Source organism: Thermobia domestica, chromosome 6 (assembly GCF_964235325.1).
Source record: "Thermobia domestica chromosome 6, izTheDome1.hap1.1, whole genome shotgun sequence".
Taxonomy (NCBI): Eukaryota; Metazoa; Arthropoda; class Insecta; order Zygentoma; family Lepismatidae; genus Thermobia; species Thermobia domestica.
In genome coordinates, this window is record NC_137459.1 from 36309135 (window position 1) to 36329837 (window position 20703).

Sequence of the window (20703 nt, forward strand, 5' to 3'; positions counted from 1 at the left end):
CGACTCGAAAAATGTATTTTTCTCTATTGAAAGAGCTTTGTCTCGACTCGAATTTTGTCAGGAAAATTCTGTCTCGACTCGCCTCGTGCGCATCCCTACAGGCTACATTATATTCATCATCCTCGTGGCTATGGGGTTAGCACACGTGCCTTTGACGCGGGAGACCTGCTTCAATTCCCGGTAGAAGCTCATCTAGTTCTGAGTCCATGTTAAGCTGCAACTGTAGCTCCATGTCTCACGTAGACTTGGTGCTGAAATTGACGCTAAACTCCGACTAATCAAACCAAACAGCACTCTCAGCGATTGGTTTTTGAGTGGTCAACTGTGATAATATTATTCGTCAGGAATTTTGTCTTTAACGCATTTGGATGAGTAACCCGTTAAACCACAGTTGAATTTAAGTATTAACCATGCATAACATTAGAGAAATATAGCAATAATCCAACGAAATAGGACCTATATAAATAGTTGTATCGAGAACCAGCTTTCATACTATATAACTTACGTTAAACAACAGTATGCTTTGCGGCTCCGATTAACAGATGTAAAGGTGGCAACGCTTGTCCTGATATCTTAAAACTGCCATAGCACCTCGTTTTCTAGTTATTTAGCTTTAATTTCGTTAGTTTCGTCTTTTTAGTTTGAAAGGTGGAATCCCCTCCAATCTTTCGAATTTTGATCCTCCACTAAGAAACATTTATAAGTGCACGCCTGCATAATCTGTATTTCCGTTGCTAAAATATTTTATAGAAGCTATAAGTGAATGTCAACATCACTCATCGCTGAGAAATAAACCCAGTTGGAAGCCAAATCATTCCCAAGAATTCTAGGATTTTCCGTTCCGTTAAAAAAAAAAGAAAGAAAAAAAAAAACTATACATATGTCTGAATTTTTCCTTTCTTCGTGATCCGGTGAATACCTGTTGCAGGGACGGAGATCTGAATCATTATATTGTTATGAACAATTAGTGGGACGAGAAAAGCACTTTCTCTTTCACCAACACTCTGAATTGCATCCGCTTAGCCTTGTTAGCTTTACGGTGCTACAGTTCCGCTTCTACTATTCTTCAGCATGTTTCATTTGGGCCGGTGGGCATTTCTTTGAGCATTGGTTTGTGGGCGTGTGTTCAAAAGCAGGATATCGTAATTTTTTTTTTTTTAATTTCTCAATATGAAATTAGTATTTGTATCCATTAGTTCATGTATTTTCTCACAGCACTATGGGAAAAGTGCTTTATCGTATATATATAATCATTATATATATATATAATCGTTAAGACAATATGGTTTACAAAATTACTAACTCTATGGCTTATGGAACCGGGAGATTTAATGCTGCATTACAAAAGCTCTCCATTAACTTCTGTCCTTAACCAACTGGATTCAGTTTCGACTTTGTGTTCCTATTTCTGCGAGATCCATCTTAATACTGTCTTACTATCTGCGCTTAGGTCTTCCTAATGGTCGTTTTCCAGTTGGGTTTCCAATTAAAAATTTGAAAGCATTTCTACATCTTTCGTTTCTGGCTACATGACCTGCCCACCTGAGCCTCATACACTTGATGACCCTAGCAGTGTTAGGTAAATGATATAAACTATGTAGTTCCTCGTTATGAGGTTTTCGCCATTCCTCATTCTCGTTCCTCTTGGGTCCGAATATTGCTTTGAGGATTTTATTCTCAAATACTTTCAGTGTGCGTTCTTCCTTCAAACGAAGCAACCATGTCTCGCAAACATACAGCATAACAGACATAATTTTCATTTTATATAGACTATTTTAAGTTTCAAATTCCTCGATAGAATTCGCAAAGACAAAAGTGTTTGGACTGAATTATAACACGAATTGCCTGCTTTCAATCAGCACTTAATTTCTTCTTGGATATATATATTTAAATGTTGATCCCAGATATTTGAAAGTGTCCACTTTGTCGAAAAGATTATTTGATAATTTAACGTATCCATAATTTGCAGTATTACGGTCATGGCGAATTTTCATGTATTTAGTTTTCCCCGGGACTATATGTTGGTAATCACACAACTATGTGAGAACATGAAAATAACCTCCGAAAGTGAAACTACATTCACTTCATTATCTCGTACCTTTATTTGTTCGAGTGTAATACAAAGTTCAATGTTTGTCAAAGCCCCATTCATTTTTTCTAAAGCAACGAAGAAAAAGAACTAACAACTGAATACAAATTTGTTAGTTATTATAAGGTTATTGTGGGTGCTTCAGCGGCATTTTTCAACCAACTTCTGTGATCAGGCAATCACACGAATAATGTACTATGTCAGCAGAAATAGTACTTTTCCTGTCTATGCCATGAAGAAACCACACGGATAAGCCAGGCAGACGACCTTTGAAGAGGACCTTAACCAGTGATCGTCATGGGCCGTGGAACAGACGTGATTTCATTTTGTGGAACAAGAAACCACGCGCATGTCGTATCTCTGGTAAAGGAACGCCTATTATGTAGGAAATGATCAGGTAAGGTATGCGGGAGTCTACATCTCAACTGAGCAGAGACAAATGAGCTTTCTTGTCGACAAACATGTTCTTTGTACCTAAAGTACAAGGTAAACTATCTTTAAAATGAGCCCGCGCTGTCGTAAAATGCATGAAAACTCATGTTGGTATATCATTCACACAAGACACTGTCATCTTCAAAAAATAGATGTCATGGAGAAACGAAAAAGGCACACCTTCGTGACGACTGTGATTAGTATAGTAACAAAAGGGTAATTCTTTTACAAAATAAACTCTATATGTTTATGTACCTATCGTTAATTCCAGAATATGAACAGCCGGGAGTAATTGGTTCCACTAGGGTCAGGACCCAGAACTTATCCCGCACCTGTTCATTGTTGGAACCGATCAAAGCCCAACTCAAGCGGAATTCCACTGATGAGCTAGCAGTAGTATTATTACTACTAATACTAATACAAATATTAGTGATAGTGGTGGTCGGGTAAGGGGATAGATTTAGATGAATATCTTGACATTCTGGACTCAATCTTTTTTTCTCTTCCAACTGAACCATCTGATTACAAGGACTTGCCCACACACGAGGCTGAGAAGATGAAGGGTTTCCATTGAGAGAGCAGACCTACACGATGTTCGGGGCGTAAGTTGGTTTAGGGAAAAAGAAAAGGAAAAGAGAATGGCATGCCGTATCTTATTTCGGGGACAAACCTCACTGAATGTAAGTGGGGAGGACTGCACGAGCTGTAGTGGATGCTACGATCATCTTCTCTTATTGTCATCTCTTCCCAGAGGCAGAGAAAGGAGAGAAAATAACGTTGGCAGCCGCCTTCGAAGGTTTGTTTCTCTGACCTTCGTTTCTGTCTCTACTCATCATCACATTTTCAACCCAACAACTCAATTATCAGAGTACAACTGCAAAAACAAAAGATGGCCTCCACTTCTCCTTTTTTGGCCCGAAGTTACGTTAGCGTCTTAATCAAGCGTGTGTCTTCTTGAATGCGAGCATCAAATATTTGGAGCTGCCGAAACACCTTTGCTCGCATTCTCTCCACACAAACTCAACCATTCTCTCTCAGAAGGTAACGAATACATATTTAAACGTTCACAAAGAAATACTAGACCTCGTTTCGTTTATTCATATCTTTTCCACACATTATTTTACAAAATAAATGTCAAGAAAACCTGTAAGGTAGTTATTTAGTGTCTCAAGATGAAGGAGATATTCATGTTTTTGATCTGCAGTGGAGGCAAGACAAGATATCAGAATCGTCAGAAGAGAATGCTTGCTACACAATGATTATCAATTACACACTATAGGTCTTTCGGTTTTAGTTGAAGCTCAGAATCTCCGCCAATTGCAAAAAAAACAACAACACGCTGTATTTTGAAGTTGCAATATAACAAAACTGTAACCCTAGTTTCGCAATTAAATAAAATATTAAGACATTAAAAAAAAGAAGAAGAAGTTCGATCCTTTCTCAAATGCATTTAAAAATATCTGAGTGTAGATTCTTTTAAAATTGATGTGGCGTCGGAAGTCAAGAGATTCCTTCTTTTGTTCTTCCCATCTTTCCCTTTTCGTTTATATAGAACAGCAAAAAAATGATGACAAGTTTGTTGCAAGGCACAAAAACAAATACTCTTTTTTTCTTTCTTTTTGGTCGTATCTGTGAAAAGAAAGAACGCAAAGGAAGATTGTGGTTTCGGTCTCGCAGGTTTGCAAGCAAGAAATCCAGTGGTTTGGATCAAATGTTAAATAGTAAGGTTCTTCCTTTCAAAGAAAAAAAAATTCTGGACTATTATCAGCTGGGAACAAAGAAAAGTCGAGACAAATGTCCGTGATTGAAACACATGCAACTAACTGATGAAGGTAAAATAATCCATATAGAGAGTAAAACCTATGAGATTGTCCACACGGTTCACTCGACACAATGACTAGTTGCAAAGCTTAGACTCTTTTGCGGTATCAAGCATGAACAACAGGTTTCATTGTAATGTAATTGTATAGTTCAGCACATAAGAAGGAACTGTAGTTTGTATTTAACTCACGTTCAAATTTCATCAATACTGTACGATACAGAAATGAAATTAAATCTTAAAGTTTGACGTTCCATGATTATGCCTCTTACACGGAAAAAATCTGTTGTCCGGACAGCGGTAGATTGTACAAATATACGGAATCCTTTTGCTTACTACAGAAATCAGTACGGAGCGTACGGAATCCTTTTGCTTACTACAGAAATCAGTACGGAGCATACGTTATCCGTATGCTACATAGGCACTGCCCTTAGATGTTACATCATGCCATTGCAGGATGTCTGACATCTTCCAGTCTTCCTTATATTACATACATATATATATATATATGTTACCTTCGTCAGCTGTATGTTATATACGTCCATTTGTATGTGAGATTCTGATCGCCTATATTGTTTCATACGGAAAGTACGTATAGATGGAACACTTATACGCAAAGTATTATAAAACATGCATTTGCAGTTATACGTTTGCTGTGCGTTAAGTTAAAAAAAACTACATGATTTTTAAGTACGCCATATATGTTTTTTTTTCAGTGTAGGCTAAGGGAGACGGATGACTTAGACAAGTGAATGATGATGGAAGAATTGGTGAAATAAGAATGTGGAAGGAAATGGGAGAAAATCCACTGACAGGATGTTGTCCACCACAAGCTTAATTGGCCGGGGCTGAACCAGGGACCCCACAAATCAGAGATAAGCTCTTTATCGCGTACCGTATAAACTACTCTAGTGATGGATTATTTCTTAAATAAATATTAGTGAATATTATTATTATTATTATTATTATTATTATTATTATTTAGATGATTTGTTAACAGGAGACACACAGAAAATGAAAACAATGACATTGTATTGGATTGTTATGAAAGAGGAAGTGTAGTGAAAGTGTAAATGTTGTAGGAAACAATATTGACAATTGGTAAAGAAGGTCAGTGACAGGGAAAGTGACGAAAGTCTATTCCTTTATTGCTGTGACATATCAGTTTCGTCTAAAAAAAAAAAAAAAAACGTTAAAAACTATATGTTTCCATATATATATATAGGTAGATCATGTATCTATAATGCATGTATAAGTAATAAACATTGAAAAGTTCAGAATACTGTTCATGATCACGTCAACATATTTGTTGCCATAGTTGAATTACTTTGCTTTTGTTATTTTATATCCATTTAAAGCAGGAAAACAAATAATAATAATTACACTCAATTATACTATTATTAGCAGAATGCCCGTTCTTTGCACGGGAAGGAAGATTTTAAATATATATACATTTCTCTTGTTTCAAATATTTCTTAATACATGTTGGATGTCGCTGAAATCATGCTCACAAGGTCTCCTAAATTTCTCCTAAATAACTTTTCACTACGCTAGGACCGAAAAAAATGAAATCTTTAAGTTTTACGTCCCACGGTTATGCCGGTTAGGCTAAAGGAGACGGTGATGATGAGAGATGAATGAAATGGTGGAATGAAGAAAGTGGGAGGAAACGGGAGAACCCCGAGAAAACCCACAAGCACGGTGTTACACTAGGACCGAGTGAAGTTGTTTTCTTGAATTCGGAAAACAGCGGAATCCATAGAGATCTCAAATCCATAGAGATCGTTAGGTAAATTTTTAAAGGTAATTTCCGTTATTCCGATATATATATATATATATATATATATATATATATATATATATATATATATATATATATATATATACAGTGGCGGATCCAGGATATGATCCAGGGAGGGGTTAAACCATAGTTTGCCGCTTTATCCAGTGTAAAACAGAATTGAATCCCATTTTATCCAGTGTATACCTGAGCAACAAGGGAGGCTATAGCCCCGTCTAGGATCCGCCCCTGTATATATATATATATACAGGCGAGGGGCGGCTATAGCCCACCTTCACGCTCAGGTATACACTGGATAAAATGAGCTTCAATCCTGCTTTACACTGGATAAAGCGGCAAACTATGGTTTAACCCCTCCCTGGATCATATCCTGGATCCACCACTGTACATATATAAATATATATATATATAAGTGCCTATTTTGCCAAAGTTATGTTGTAAAATCACTTTCTTACAACTGAGATAGGAAGAATTTTCCGGTTTTCTCACAATTATTATTCAAAATTTATGTCCCTCAAACTGAATATTCCAAAAATCAACATTAAGTGTTTTCCCAGTGTCGATAATTAGCCAGATTGTCTTCCTCTATGAGATATTCATATTGTGTATGTCAAAATATACATACACTAGTATACAAATAGGTGATGTGTTCCCGTAATTCAACTCTCTTGGAGGCGAAATAGTGCGATCGGGAACGGCCTATATTATTATTATTATTATTATTATTATTATTATTATTATTATTATTATTATTATTATTATTATTATTATTATTATTATTATTATTATTATTATATAGAGGAAGAGAAACTCCTTGGGCCATTGACTAAGAAGGAACTATATCATGAGAGACGTGCTCTAGAGGGTCTGGTGGCAGGAAAGAGAGGGAGAGAGCGAAGGAGACTACAATTAATGGACGATATCAAAACAGAAAAATCGTACTTGAAGAGAAAGAAGTTAGCGGAAGACCGTGGAGCATGGAAGCTTCTCAGTTCCAGCAAGTGACCTGCCAATAATGGCAGAATACCTATAACGATGATTATATATATTTGTCAGGGTTCTCAGTTCATAATAAATTGCAGTTCATTATAGACCTTTTCTAGAATTTGATGATGTTAATCTGTTATGCGATTCTTGTCAGTTTTTACTCTTATTTCAGTTTCATATTCTACATTTTATTCACATTATGAATATTTTCGTGTTGTAATTAGTGGTGGGCACAAAAACCGGTTATACGGTTTTTAAAAAACCGAAACCGGTTTTTGAAAATTTTCAAAAAACCGGTTCGGTTTTTCACCGAAACCGGTTATCGGTTTTCTCCGGAACCGGTTCGGTTTTTTACCTGGTCCGGTTTTGGTTTTCTTCAAAACCGATTCCGTTTTTTTCCAAAATTTGTTCTATTTCTGACCAGAATGGTGTTTTGTTGCTCTCCGGAAACCGAATCCATTTCCATAGAAATAGTTTTATGTGTTTTCGAAAAGTTTTCACCGAAACCAGTCGAAGTGTCGGTTTTTCGGGTTTCGGATTTTATAGAAACCGGTTTTCGGTTTTTATAAAAACCGGTTTTGCCCATCCCTAGTTGTAATACGGAAGAAACATTTCTATGATGTCAGAAACAAACTAAAATTTGTACAAGCTCCTTCGTGGTTAAGCGGTTAGCGTACGTGCTTTTGGTGTGTGAGATCCGGCTTCGATTCCCGGCTGGAGCTCATGTGGTTTGGATTCCATGTTAATCAGTAGGTTCACGTCTTATATAGCCTTGCTGCTGAAAGGAACGTTAAAATCAATTCAATTCAACTAAAGTTCGTATTAAGTGACGTCAACTTAAGATTTTCCTAAACAAGCACCATCATATGTCGCAGTTATGAATAATTCATATGTTCACAGCAGTATGACAATGGCGCATAACAACATATCAATATCATCTTTTAGTGACTGTTTTTACAACTTTGAATATCATATTTGTTACTACAGTACATACAAGCTACAAGCATGCAAGTACATAGGGTCTACTACTAGGACGTGAGTTTCAAGATACACGAAGGGGACGTTTCTTTTACTTCATAATTCAGATTGCTGCTGCTACTACGTCGGGAAGAAGGTGTTGTATTCAAATTAAGAAGAGACGCAAATTGAATTCTCATTAGGTGAGGCACATATCGGCCTCTGGAAATCTCTCTACTGCCTCCTTTATTTATTTCCAAGTGATGACAATAGGAGTGAACAATGTCTGTAATCTATATATATATATATATATATATATATATATATATATATATATATATATATATATATATATATATATATAATTTGATGTATTAAAACGTCTGATAATCCTTAAATGTAAAAAAGAGGGTTTTCTGGGTGTTCGATTATACTGTGTTTGTAGAAAGAACTAGATGCGACACGAAAACCTATTTTTAAACTTGAAGTTTTAGTGGTAATTTTTTGCCCTGTGATAGCCCCGCAATTGTAATCTGTAGAGAAAGTTAAAAAACATTGAGAATAACTACAAATAATATTGTATTTAAAAGAAATATTAGATAGACAAATTAAAGTGACTGGAGTAAAGAAAACTGGGTGAACTACAGAACTTGGAAGCAAGAAGGTACGCAGAAGGAGCGACAAATTATAGGTACCGAAAAACTAAAATCCTGGCATAACATCCCTTAGGAACCTGGGCCTACCAGACGGCTTTTGTGGGGATGTGTAGTCAAATTATCGGCTCCCCTCACCGTTAATGCGGACTTTCTAAACCAGAGTTCACCAACTTTCTTTCAAATAGATCCCCAATTACCCTCACGATGCTGAATGAATGCCGCAATGTAGGAACGGTTTCTCAATCTCGCTTATGACCAAAATCATGAGTTCATGATTTCGCTGATCTCACGAGAAATAGTATTCCAGTGAGGCTCGGAATTTGTTGGCAACATTGTGTCTGTGGGCCTTTTCGGGTTACTCCCGTTTCCTCCCGCATACTCATTCCACCAATTATTCCATCATCATTCACTTGTCTTAATCATTCGTCCTTCTTAATCATCGTTTTTGGTCTATGTAGACCAATATGAAAATCGAATGTTGTGGTGGATTTATGTTACTTTCTGTTGTAGTAGAAAGTTAATGATGAAGATAAAATGTATGCTTGGGACGATCAATCGATTGCAGAAAGTTGCTTCTCGTTATCTATCACCGTTTTTGCCCTACAGTGATCAACAGCGGTAGAAACTGCCTGTTCGAGGTTATTTATATCACTTCCAGTGGATGAATCTTCTCCGTCAACGAGCTAAATTCTTACAGTGAGAAAAAAAATTGTAGGTGGCGTACTTAAAAAGGTAGGTTACATGCGTAATTCCTGTAGTTTTTGCACTTAACGTAGCAGACGTATAAATGAAAGCGCATGTTTTATAATAATTTCCGTATAAGTGTTCCATCTATATGTGCTTACCATATGAAACAATATAGGCCAGGGTTTCTCAATCTTTCCACTGGCGTATCAACAAAGAATATTATTATTCAGTAGTACCATAAATCGTAAATACAACTATCAGCGGCTCGCCTACCACCAGTGGTACGCGTACCACAGGTTGAGAACCCCCGATATAAGCGGTCAGGATCTCACATACAAATGGACGTATGTAACATATAGCTGCGGAATGTAACATAAGTATATGCATGTAATATACGGAAAACTGTTAGATGTCAGACATCCTGCAACGGCGTGATGTAATACCTAAGGGCAGTGCCTATGTAGCATACGGACAACGTATGCTCCATACTGATTTCTGCAGTAAGCAAGAGGATTCCGTATGTTTGTACAATATGCCGCTGTCCGGAGAACGGATTTTTCTCAGTAGAACTTTTGTCCGTTTACATCCGGACTAAATTTCGTGATGATCCATCAGATAGTTCTTGAAACTCTCTCCCGGGCGAACAGACACATGGAATGACAGACACTTGCAGGCGACTCTAAAATCTTCAGGGAAGTGAACAGTTCAGGAGACTCCCAACTACTTCAATGATAGGTATTGTACACATCTCATACAACACAAATGGTTCGCCCATCACGAGAGTCAATAGTCACAAGCATCTCGGAGTTACTTTTGATACGAAACTAACCTTTACAGAACATATATACATGTCACTAAGCAACCGATGCGTCTTCTAGGATTAATGTAGATTAATAGAAATATGGAAACAATCTTTCTAAGCAACATTCAACAAGGCAACAATTTCTCCTAAAATGGGCCTATCGGGACAATGGCACCCTCTACAAACCTATGAGGGATAATCTCAGTTCTAAAATTCTTCCTGGAAATAGTACGTTTCAGAACAGGGAGCACCTCGAACAGGTGCGATGACAAAACAGAATTGTTCCGAACAATATTCAACTGCCTGACACTCGTCATAAAATCAGCGATCTCAAATATCTGTAACAAACTCGCATCTGGCCAACTCAGGTCCGAAACACCTCTCAGAATTGTATTTCCAAATTTCAATCAAACACGTAACACTCATCTTTTTCATATAGTACATCCTAGTCTGTCAATAGTTTAACGCTGTCTGTTCTACAGGCCTCCTAAGTCAAACAACGAAATGTCACATACACGCGAACATTTCTTTAATTCTGAAGCTGTATACAATTCTACACTACGACGTCATTATAAAGGATATGTCCTAGTCAGCTATTGTCAACCTTCCTTGTTATTACTTATATTATTATTATTATTATTATTATTATTATTATTATTATTATTATTATTATTATTATTATTATTATTATTATTATTATTATTATTATTATTATTATTATTACTTAATATCATCTTATGTGATCATTTCTTAGATTTGTTAGATACTCCAGTGTAAATTGACGTTCAACAGTATCTGGAATATTGTTCGTAAATAAATAAAATAAATTTTTAAAAAAAATATGTAGTTTGATAAACAGACGTTCTTAAAGAAAAGTAAAATTACTTGAATAAATTAGACATGTTTTGTGAAAATAACAATGACCAGCTAAGACAATTTTCACCATAGATTCAGGAATAAAGGGAAATCCTTTGTAGTAATGCTTCCTCGCCTGGTAATACGGAAGGAAACGTTGGAGGATATCACCTTGAGTTTAACACGAAAGTTGTGTTAAATGATACTTTAAGAAAATTTCCAAAACCTAATTCTTTTATCTTTTGAACGTAATAAACACAGTTGTTAGAAGGTACCAGGAGAGTTATTTTGTACAAAAGCATCTACTTTCTCGTGGTGCCGCGGTGGCTCAGTGGTAGACCTCCTCAAATTTACCATTCTCCGAAAAAAAAAAGGACCAGAGTTGATTTTGAGTAAATTTTATTCGATTTCAGAATTGTTTGTCATTCTTTTAAAACGTCAGTGTGGCATTATTCAAGTTCTATTCTGTAATTCAATGAAAAGTTATGTCCCCTGCTCCCCCGAAACGTAAACAAAAGGAAAATCACGGATGTATCTCGTGTCCTAAAACTCGTCTGTGGGATTCCTTGTAAATTAACAAGAAAATGTAAAAAATTGAAAGTGCAAACAAATTAATACTTACCCATTTGGAACTCCAGTACATTTAAACTTCGCTTCTTCATCCAGATACAAGTGTACATTTCATCTCCACTGAAAAGAGAGATGCATGTTAATAAGCATAATTAACGTTGATAAATGAAATTTATAAGAACCTCTTAATTCTACAATATTATTAGTTTACTAGTAGAACCTGCGCTGTCTACTCAGTGCATCGTTCTGTTATGACCATGAATCTCCTTCCCACTGTATATGTCTCCTTACTCACACAAGCAAAGAATAGGAGACTCAAAAAGGAAGTAAAATGCTATGTATAGATTTTGCAGTGAGTTTGTAGCAAATTTGTAGAAGTAACACGATATCAAGTGGAAATATTTTTTAAAAAATAAATCCATATCCGTCCGAGTACGCCTCACAGCGTCTCTTGAGGCCTTTGAAGTTGCCAGCATGCAATAGATTTTGCCATTCAGATTTTAGCAATGCGCCTGCAATGTTCGTCAACAAGCCATACGTAACTGTTCTACTGGTTGCCTAACACCGTAGTTTCGGCCTGCAACAATGTTAATCTTATGGGCTTAAAACGACCCCTAAAATGTTGAATAACGACACGGTTTTTGAAAACTTGAATTAAAACTGGACGATCTACACAAAATTTGGAATTGACCAGTGAAAACCGTCACTTGTGGTTTTCGAGATCTCATTGTCGAAAGGATTGGAGACAAACATATAAACTTTTCTTTGGAGACAAACATATAAACCTAATATTTTAATAGATAGATAATTTAGAAAAAAATGAAATGAAATCTTTCAGTTTAACGTCCCACGATTTTGCCCTTTAGGCCAAAAAAGACGGATGATTAAGGCCAGTGATAACGGAATATTTGGTGGAATGAGAATGAGGGAGGAAAGGGGGCTACCGCGAGAAAACGGTAAGGGAGATCGAACCAGGGACCCCATGCACCGCACGTAAGCGCTCTACCACTGAGCCACCATTCTCCCTGTATATATTTAAAAAATATCCGAAGATGAATCATATATCAATCGAAAGATCCCATCGGCTGAGCAAAATTATGTGCTTGGGAGGAAATTATCATGCGAATTTTTTCTACAAAATCGAAAAATTAATGCTATACAGAAACCAGGCCGCCGATTAAGGTGCAACTGGTACTAAAGAAATATATCCAATCAAACTTTTCATTTAGTACATTAAATCCCAAGCTTTATAATTACGCAATAGGAACTGTGTTAAAATCTTCACCTTAGTAAAATTAAAATAAATTTTAAAACATACTTTTTTGTAGAATTTTTAAAAGTGTTATGTCTGTCTTTCTTCTTGTAATAGAAGGAGCTATAGTGGCTCAGCCATACAGCACTTACCTCTGGTTCGCGGTATCTCTGGGACGACCTCTGCCCAAGTAAGTTCGTAGTGGACAAGACCGTGTTTGTTGTGGGTTTTCCCGGTTTCTCCGCATTCTCACTCCATCAATTTTTCCATCAACATTCACTGCCTTAACCCTCGCCTCTCTTCGTGTAAAGGGCGTAACCGTAGGACGTTAAACTGAAAGGTTTCATTTCATTTTTCATTTTCATTTTGGAGTGATGATAAGGAATTTTAAGATGTCAGCCATATTGTACTAGATTCTTTGTGACGTGCGTGAAGGTTTGCTTCTTCTATTCCCGGTAAACCAGATGAACAGATACAAGGAGCAAACCGCGCAACCCAACGTTAGCAAAGGCAGTGGTGACAAGCAAAAACAAAATTTGCAGGTACGATCTTGTTCACAGATTCTTGGCCACCCATCTTATTTGAGAAGGCCATGCTCTGGCAACTGTACGTAGCAAATTCCGAGGAGTGATCAGAAAGTAAAATTACAAAGCCAGCAGTGGAACGTGTAAAATTATATTGTTTCGTACAACCAATACAGCCAACAGATAGTCCATACATTAGATTTCGACTATCTTCATACCGGTTGAGACACTTGTCGCATTGTGGGATAAGTTTGAAGACTGCCTCCTGATAAAAATCCTGTCCTTGCGTGTTCAGTCACGTTGTCACGAAGTATTTCACCTCGTATGAAGCGAAGCAACGGTCTCCTAGGTGCTTCCTCTAGTGCGGGAACAGGTGATCGTTTGGAGCGAGGTCCGACTTGTAGGAAGGATGGTCGGTGATGTTCCAGCGAAACTGCTTCAATAGCGTGCTGGTCTTCTGGGTTGAATGCGGGCGCGCGTAGTCGTGAAGGAAGATTATGCCCTCGGCGAGATGTCCTAGCCGTAAACTTCCACCAACGGTGAATTTCGCTTACAGAAATCGAATAACTGAGCGGACTTCTTTGCGATACAAGTTTTCGAAACGAGTTGCCATTTGTGTTTACCTACAACTAGCGCCGTACGTGACGGGTGACTGAAACACTGTACAGTTGCCAGCTCCATGTAGTAAAATTACCGCACATTCCTCATTCCTCTATAACAGACAAAACTACAGAAATATTGGCCTTGTAACCTTAGTTTCTAATTCCTCCCTGTATAATGCTTTGATTTCAATGAAGACCTCAATTAAACTAAGAAAATCCACATTTGTTTGACTTAATTCCAACCGTAGATAAGAACACAGAGGTTTATTAATGGGCGGACAGAATTTTCTGAACAAGATTGTAGGTGTAAATCTATAATTACACGTACACTGGCAACATTTCTCCCACCTCATGCCTCTCTTCACTCCTACACTCTTCCTGTTTCTCTGAGTCGTTGCTCCGAGTGTAAAGGCCGTAGATATACTCTGATAAACAGTGTGGCTAGTTGAAAACTAGGAATGTATGAGTCAAGTGACTTTGCCACTTCTGCTTTCAATCTAAGTGCAATGATCTAAAATTCACATTTTTGGTTCTAAACAATACGTCTGCTTGGAAAAGAAAGCACAGGTCGGTGCGTGTTTCACTTTAATTTCCCTCCTTTATTTAGGATTAGGATTAGGAATTAGATTTCTGAACTTTCGGTGTCTATGCCCATGTTAGCAATTACGTATGAGGAATGACATCCCTCGGAGATTACACTATCCGAGGAAAGGGAAGGAAGAAAGGATTGGGGAAGGAAGGAAGCGGCCTGGGACCTATAACTTAGGTACCACTCCGGCATTTTCCTGGTGGGAATGAGAAATACCCAGGAAAACCTCATTCAGGATGACCGGCCTGAAAAAGCTTTTCCACTCTTTTTTAATCATTTACTTATCCCTTTGTTCTTTAGAGTCCCCTCTTTCAGTTCCCGTGGTGGCTCAGTGATAAAGCGTTCATACTCTGTTGCGTGGGGTCCCTGGTTTGATCCCAACTCGCGCCGAGTGGACTTTGTGGTGGAAGAACGCCATGTGTGTGGTTTTCTCTGTGTTCTCTTGTTTCCTCCCATTTTATTCATCCCACAATTACATTCATTTATCATCATCACTGTCTCCTTTAGCCTAGCCGGCATATACGTGGGACGTAAAACTGAAAGATTTAATTTCATTTTCTTTCAGAAACAAACAAAAATTGCAGTTCTCTCTTTCATTACGATATTTATACGTCAACGCTAGACATAAACATTGTAAGTTCCATATGCAGTTCATGACATTGGAATGAAGGGAAAACAAATGAAGAACAAATTCTGGCGGAAATATGGCATGCTTAACCTGTTCATTAGGAACTATATATGTTGCCTTTTGGCTTCTGCGACCATTTTAACCCGTTACGTATGAGGAATAAAGTCCCTCAGCAACCAAACTACCGAGGGGGTGGGGAAAGAACGGGGAGGGAAGGAAGTAGCCTGGGACCTTTATTTTAGGTACCATCCTGGTATTTGCCTTGTATAACTAAAGAAAAAGTGTGGGGGGGAATTCAGTCAGAATTGCTGACCTCAAAAGGCTTTTTCACCTATCCGATCGAGTGTCCTTACTAGGAATTGAACTTTTACGCTACGCGACGTTACGCAAGTTGGAGAAACGATAGGCAGAATTGAAACCAGGAACTGATCCTTCTTGTGTTCAACAGCCTATCTATCACTCCAGGCCCTAGAGTATTGCAGTAAGTAAACAAGTCATTTTCTAGACTCTAGTGTAACCTTCGTTTTCATTGGTTCACCGATCCATATCTTTGTAACTGTCATATCACTATTACTTTTATCTTTAATTAACACACATCTTCAATTAACTATCTAGTCCTTACATATGTTCTCACTACTAAAAAGCGAATCTAGTTGCATTGAGTAAAATAGAAAAAAACGTTATACCATGTTCGACTCCTATTCTGGACGTTTAAATGTAAGATTTTCGCTGATGATAATTGCTCTTTCAATAGTCAATCTCGCGAATTTTTAAATTAACTCTATCGTATCACAGTTTAGTATTTCTAAATTAACACACAAACAAAGGCGTTGGTGTTGCAGCGGTCAGAAACCTTGGCTATTTTCGCTCTTTAAAACACGGTTGTAAATACTTGTAAATATAAATAATCACAAAAAAATAATAATCACACGTAGTCAATGCAATTAGATGCTTTTAATTGTGTGTATATTAAGAATTGTGTTATACCTGATTTCAAGCCCTTGAGATGTGTTTTTTTCATTCAAACGGAAGCTAACTGCAAGGAATTTGGATGAAAAAATTATATGTTGAGATTTTTAGTGGCTTGTTTGAACACGCGATGTTCTTGACGAATGACAAGCAATTATATCGAATGGAGTAGCTGTTGTTTTTCAGAAGAAACTCAGCGGAAGTGAACAATTGATTTGGAAGACAACAACCGACATATTTTCTTCGCTTAACTAAGTAAAAGGCTTCCACTCTTCCGTAAAGAAGACCTATAATTACAAGACGATCTTCACAAAAATGTGAATTTTTAAGCATTTTTGCATTTTTGCAATCAATGTTGTACACTTAAATTCTTAGCTTTCGTCTATATTTTCTTTAATTTTGTTTAAAAGAAGTTACGGATACACAACTACAAGGCCACTGAAAATATTAACAATGAGAAATATGAAGGTAATTTCGACACGAACTCAACTACGGTTTATACTTATAGACACCATTCCAGCATTCATGTGGTAACATTGAAGGAAAGCTAGTTTGAAGGAAGCCTAGAAAATCTGCAATTAGTTCGGCAAGCACGGGACTCTTGCTGGTAAAAATTTATTAATGTTGAAGCCAGTAACAATCCTTGAGTAGGGAAGGGGTCGGTCATCCCCTGGTGGCTTCGTCCGTCCTCGGGCTGTCCTCCTCCTCCACACGATATGTTATATTGCAGGTCAAGTAATATAGCCTAGCACTACTATTCTCAATACCTAGAGCGTTCAACCTCTGATGCATGGGGTTCTTGATTCGACCCCCAGCTTGCGCCAAGTAAACTTTGTGGTGGACAAACACCGTGTGTATGGATTTTCTCGGGGTTCTTCCGTTTCCCCCCACTTTATTCATTTCATATTATATTCATTTCTCATCATCACCGTGTCCCTTAGAATAGCCGGCATAAACGTGGGACGTGAAACTCAAAGATTTCATTTCATTTCCTTAACGAATTTCTCAAAATCGACTTCAGCAATTTTGCTTATACTTTAAAAATAAATATTTCGTTTACTAACCTAAGAACATAATAAATAATTTATTCGAAAAAGTCCACAAGGGATACTTTGCTCCTGGCGTGAGTTTCTTCTCGACGATTTTCTCAAAGACGAAGACTGGAGCAATTTTGTTCGTGTTCCATAAATTAATATTTCGTTAGTAACCTCAGGATATGGCATAGCGCATTTGTCACGAAAAAAATCCACAAGGGATAGTTTACTCCTCGGCATCTTTTCCGGGGATTTTCTCAAAAAGCCTGTCAAGTCTCTTCACATTTCTTAAATGTTTCATTATTAACCTCACAATGCACGAGAAGTCATTTCTAGGGATGCGCACGAGACGAGTCGAGACAGGATTTTCCTGACAAAATTCGAGTCGAGACACGACTCTTCCAATGGAGAAATATACATTTTTCGAGTCGATACATCACTTTTACAGCACATTTTCGAGACGAAACAGCCACAAATCTTGTCTCGTGCGCATTCCTAGTCATTTCTCAGGAAACATTCAACAAGTACTTGGGAGCTCTTGGGAGCTAGTTCCTTTTCGAGCGCTCTTTCAAAAACGACTCAGACGATTTTCTTCCTATTTCATAAATAAATATTTCATTAATAGCCTATAATGTTTGCGAAAATTATTTCTTATCAAAATATCCGCAAGGGGTATTCACTTTTCGCAGTGAGTTTTTTCCGGACGAAGTTTCCCGAAAATGTGTAATAATTTTGTTCATATTTCACTAATAAATATTTCAGTTAGAACTGCAGCATAACGTGATTTCCTTTAAGAAATTGGAGAGGAAAGATTACTGCGGTAGCCCGTACTTTTTTGTTACATAGGCCTATACTTTAGGTAAATAAATATACAGTATCTTTCGTTAGAATGAAAACTATCAATTATTAGTGGCAATAAATGACATACGTTTTAAATTCGAAAAACTTTGTTTCTCTCGATTTTCTCAAAAACTGCGCATGAGAATTGATCCTTAGGTATGCCGTTTTATTCAGCGAATTATATATATATATATATATATATATATATATATATATATATATATAGGGTGTAAGAAAAAGGTGCAGCAAAATTTCAGTGACGGATTTCTCATGGGAAGACAAGTAAAAAAGTTCATATGACCATATGTCGGGAAATGCATCGTTACAGAGTTACGGCCATTGAGCTGCCTGGTGATTTGAAATAGTCACATTCCGGACGCCCCTCAATGTGTTTCAGTTTAAACTTCAATAGATCATCTGTATATACTCTTTTGATTATTTTTCCCGCTATTTGCTTACTGAATTTGAATAGAATATCCTACAGTTTCCGGTTCCGCTGTGTACTTCTCAGCCCCTCCACCCCCGCCCCCGCTGGTTGAGTGACTAGTGTGTGAGCCATGGGTGCACATGATTCCGGGTTGGATTCCCGGTGGTAAAGCACAAGAAAAATCATTTCACAATCATTCATCTTCATTAATTATGCGTATCCTTTAGGCATATTTGTGGGATGTTAAGCTAAAATTTAATTTCATTTCATTTATGTGCTTCCTCATTTATCAGTTGTCACAGATAGAACATCAGCAAACGCATAACAAAAACATAGAAGATGTGATCAAAAAGTACGGATAATGTAATTGTTCAGTGCCATCTATCGACGTTGGAGCCATTTCAACTTGTAAACCCGGTAGCCTAAACTTTTGGTACAGTCAGTGTCGAGTTCGAACGAGTTGTGACATGTTAGTTGGCTTCCAGAGGAAGATGAGTGAGGACGTGTTAAGAGTATCTGGCGCGCGCCAACATTAAGTTTTGTTCCCAGCTGCAAACAAATGCCAAGGAAGCTCACGAAATGTCAAAATCAGTGTATGGCGATAAAGCGATGGCATTGAAGAGTGTTTACAAGTGGTGTGAGCAAATCGAAAGCGGCAAGGAGTGGGTTGAAAACGAGCAACGATCGAGACGTTTTTTGACGTCAAAAACAGATGAAAACGTGCAAAAAATGGCATAAATGTTTTATTCAAACAGACGTATTACTAATCGAGAGATTTTCGAAGAAGTAAACACCGTATGTGGCCATGGAAAACATTTTAACGGCCGATTAAAGGGACAAAAGGCTTCCTTTTTCACTATGAAAACGCGCCATGCCATACCTTGCTTTGATCCGCGACTTTTTCGCTGAAAAAAATATTCCTTTCTGTCCATACTCGCTGTGCTCTCTAGATACAGCACCATGCGACTTCTGGATCTTCCCAGAAATTAAAACCGTGCTTAACCCTTAAGTACTATGGACGAAAATAATCACGTAACTACTATGGAACGGTCTGTCAGACCGCATTGTTGTTTCGCATTTTCTGAATAGTAGTTTTATTGCATATTTTTTAAAATGCTATCCTACATATCTTAGTTGCTTATAGAAAAATAAAACATAGTAATTTCACGATGTAAAAAATGCTTTGTATTTTTAAAACAATGTGAAAGAGAACATAGTAAAAATTTGCAACAATGCTTTCGTTGTTATTCTAAAATTGTAATTGTTGATATATTGAATTTTTTCTCCGTTTCTATGTTGTCAAAATAACACTGATTTAAAATACAGTGTTCTTGCAGATGCACTGAGAATAAAATATATAGGAAAATCGGAGAAAAAAATAGAATTTTAGGTTTTTTAAACTTACAAGAAGGTACTGTTATAGTCGCACTGTTACATTTTTTTTTTTTGTAGTGAAAAGATAATGAATAAAACTTATTTTAGTTCTTATATGATGGCGAAAGTAAAGTAAATACGTTTTGCCGGTAGAGAAAGTACCGCACTAACTTTTCTGACAGCGTGTACTTTCTTCAGGTAGGCACTTATATATTTTTTTCTGCACTGCAAGGAAATCGGTACCCCACACCGCTGACACGAATATATTTGCTTTCCGCTTAGATATTCGTGAAGAGAAGACTGTGTTTTCCTCTTCAACATTTGTGTGCGATGGTGGGAAACTTACTTTCAAGCTGTAGTATGCTCTTGATTCAAAAACTATGCTCTCGTGGCAGATGTCTGATGAACAATCTAAGTTCTATGTGAGACCTAAGAATTTCTTTTCCCAACGGTTTCATGAAATCAAGTCTTGTCAACACTGCGGACTTAGCGTAGACTTGATGCAAGACATACGCATTGACACCACACGCAACATCCACCAGCATAAAGAAAATTGTCAATGGTTATCGTCTTGTTCGACGACTTGATGTGAAATCTGTACATTTTTTGTTTAGAGTATCCACTCCGCCTTTACTCGTTATACAATATGATTATTTCAGGTTTTCCAGTCTCTGGGTCATTATTTGATGTGTGGTGCAATACGTGCCACAAGGTGAGACACAAAACTGCTAATAATCAGTAGATAACGAAAGACAACTGAACAGCAAAATACTCACGTAACTACTATAGTACGTCTGTGAGACCGCTCG

At 37.3% G+C, this 20703-nt stretch overlaps 1 protein-coding gene across 1 annotated transcript in view; it reads right to left on the reverse strand.

The window, feature by feature from the left end:
- Positions 1–20703, reverse strand: part of LOC145687938 (uncharacterized) — a 264861-nt gene that overhangs the window by 66980 nt on the left and 177178 nt on the right. The window contains exon 8 of the mRNA XM_081761511.1: positions 11708–11775. Coding sequence (XP_081617637.1) covers positions 11708–11775 — 68 coding nt within the window. The remainder of the gene's footprint in view (positions 1–11707; positions 11776–20703) is intronic.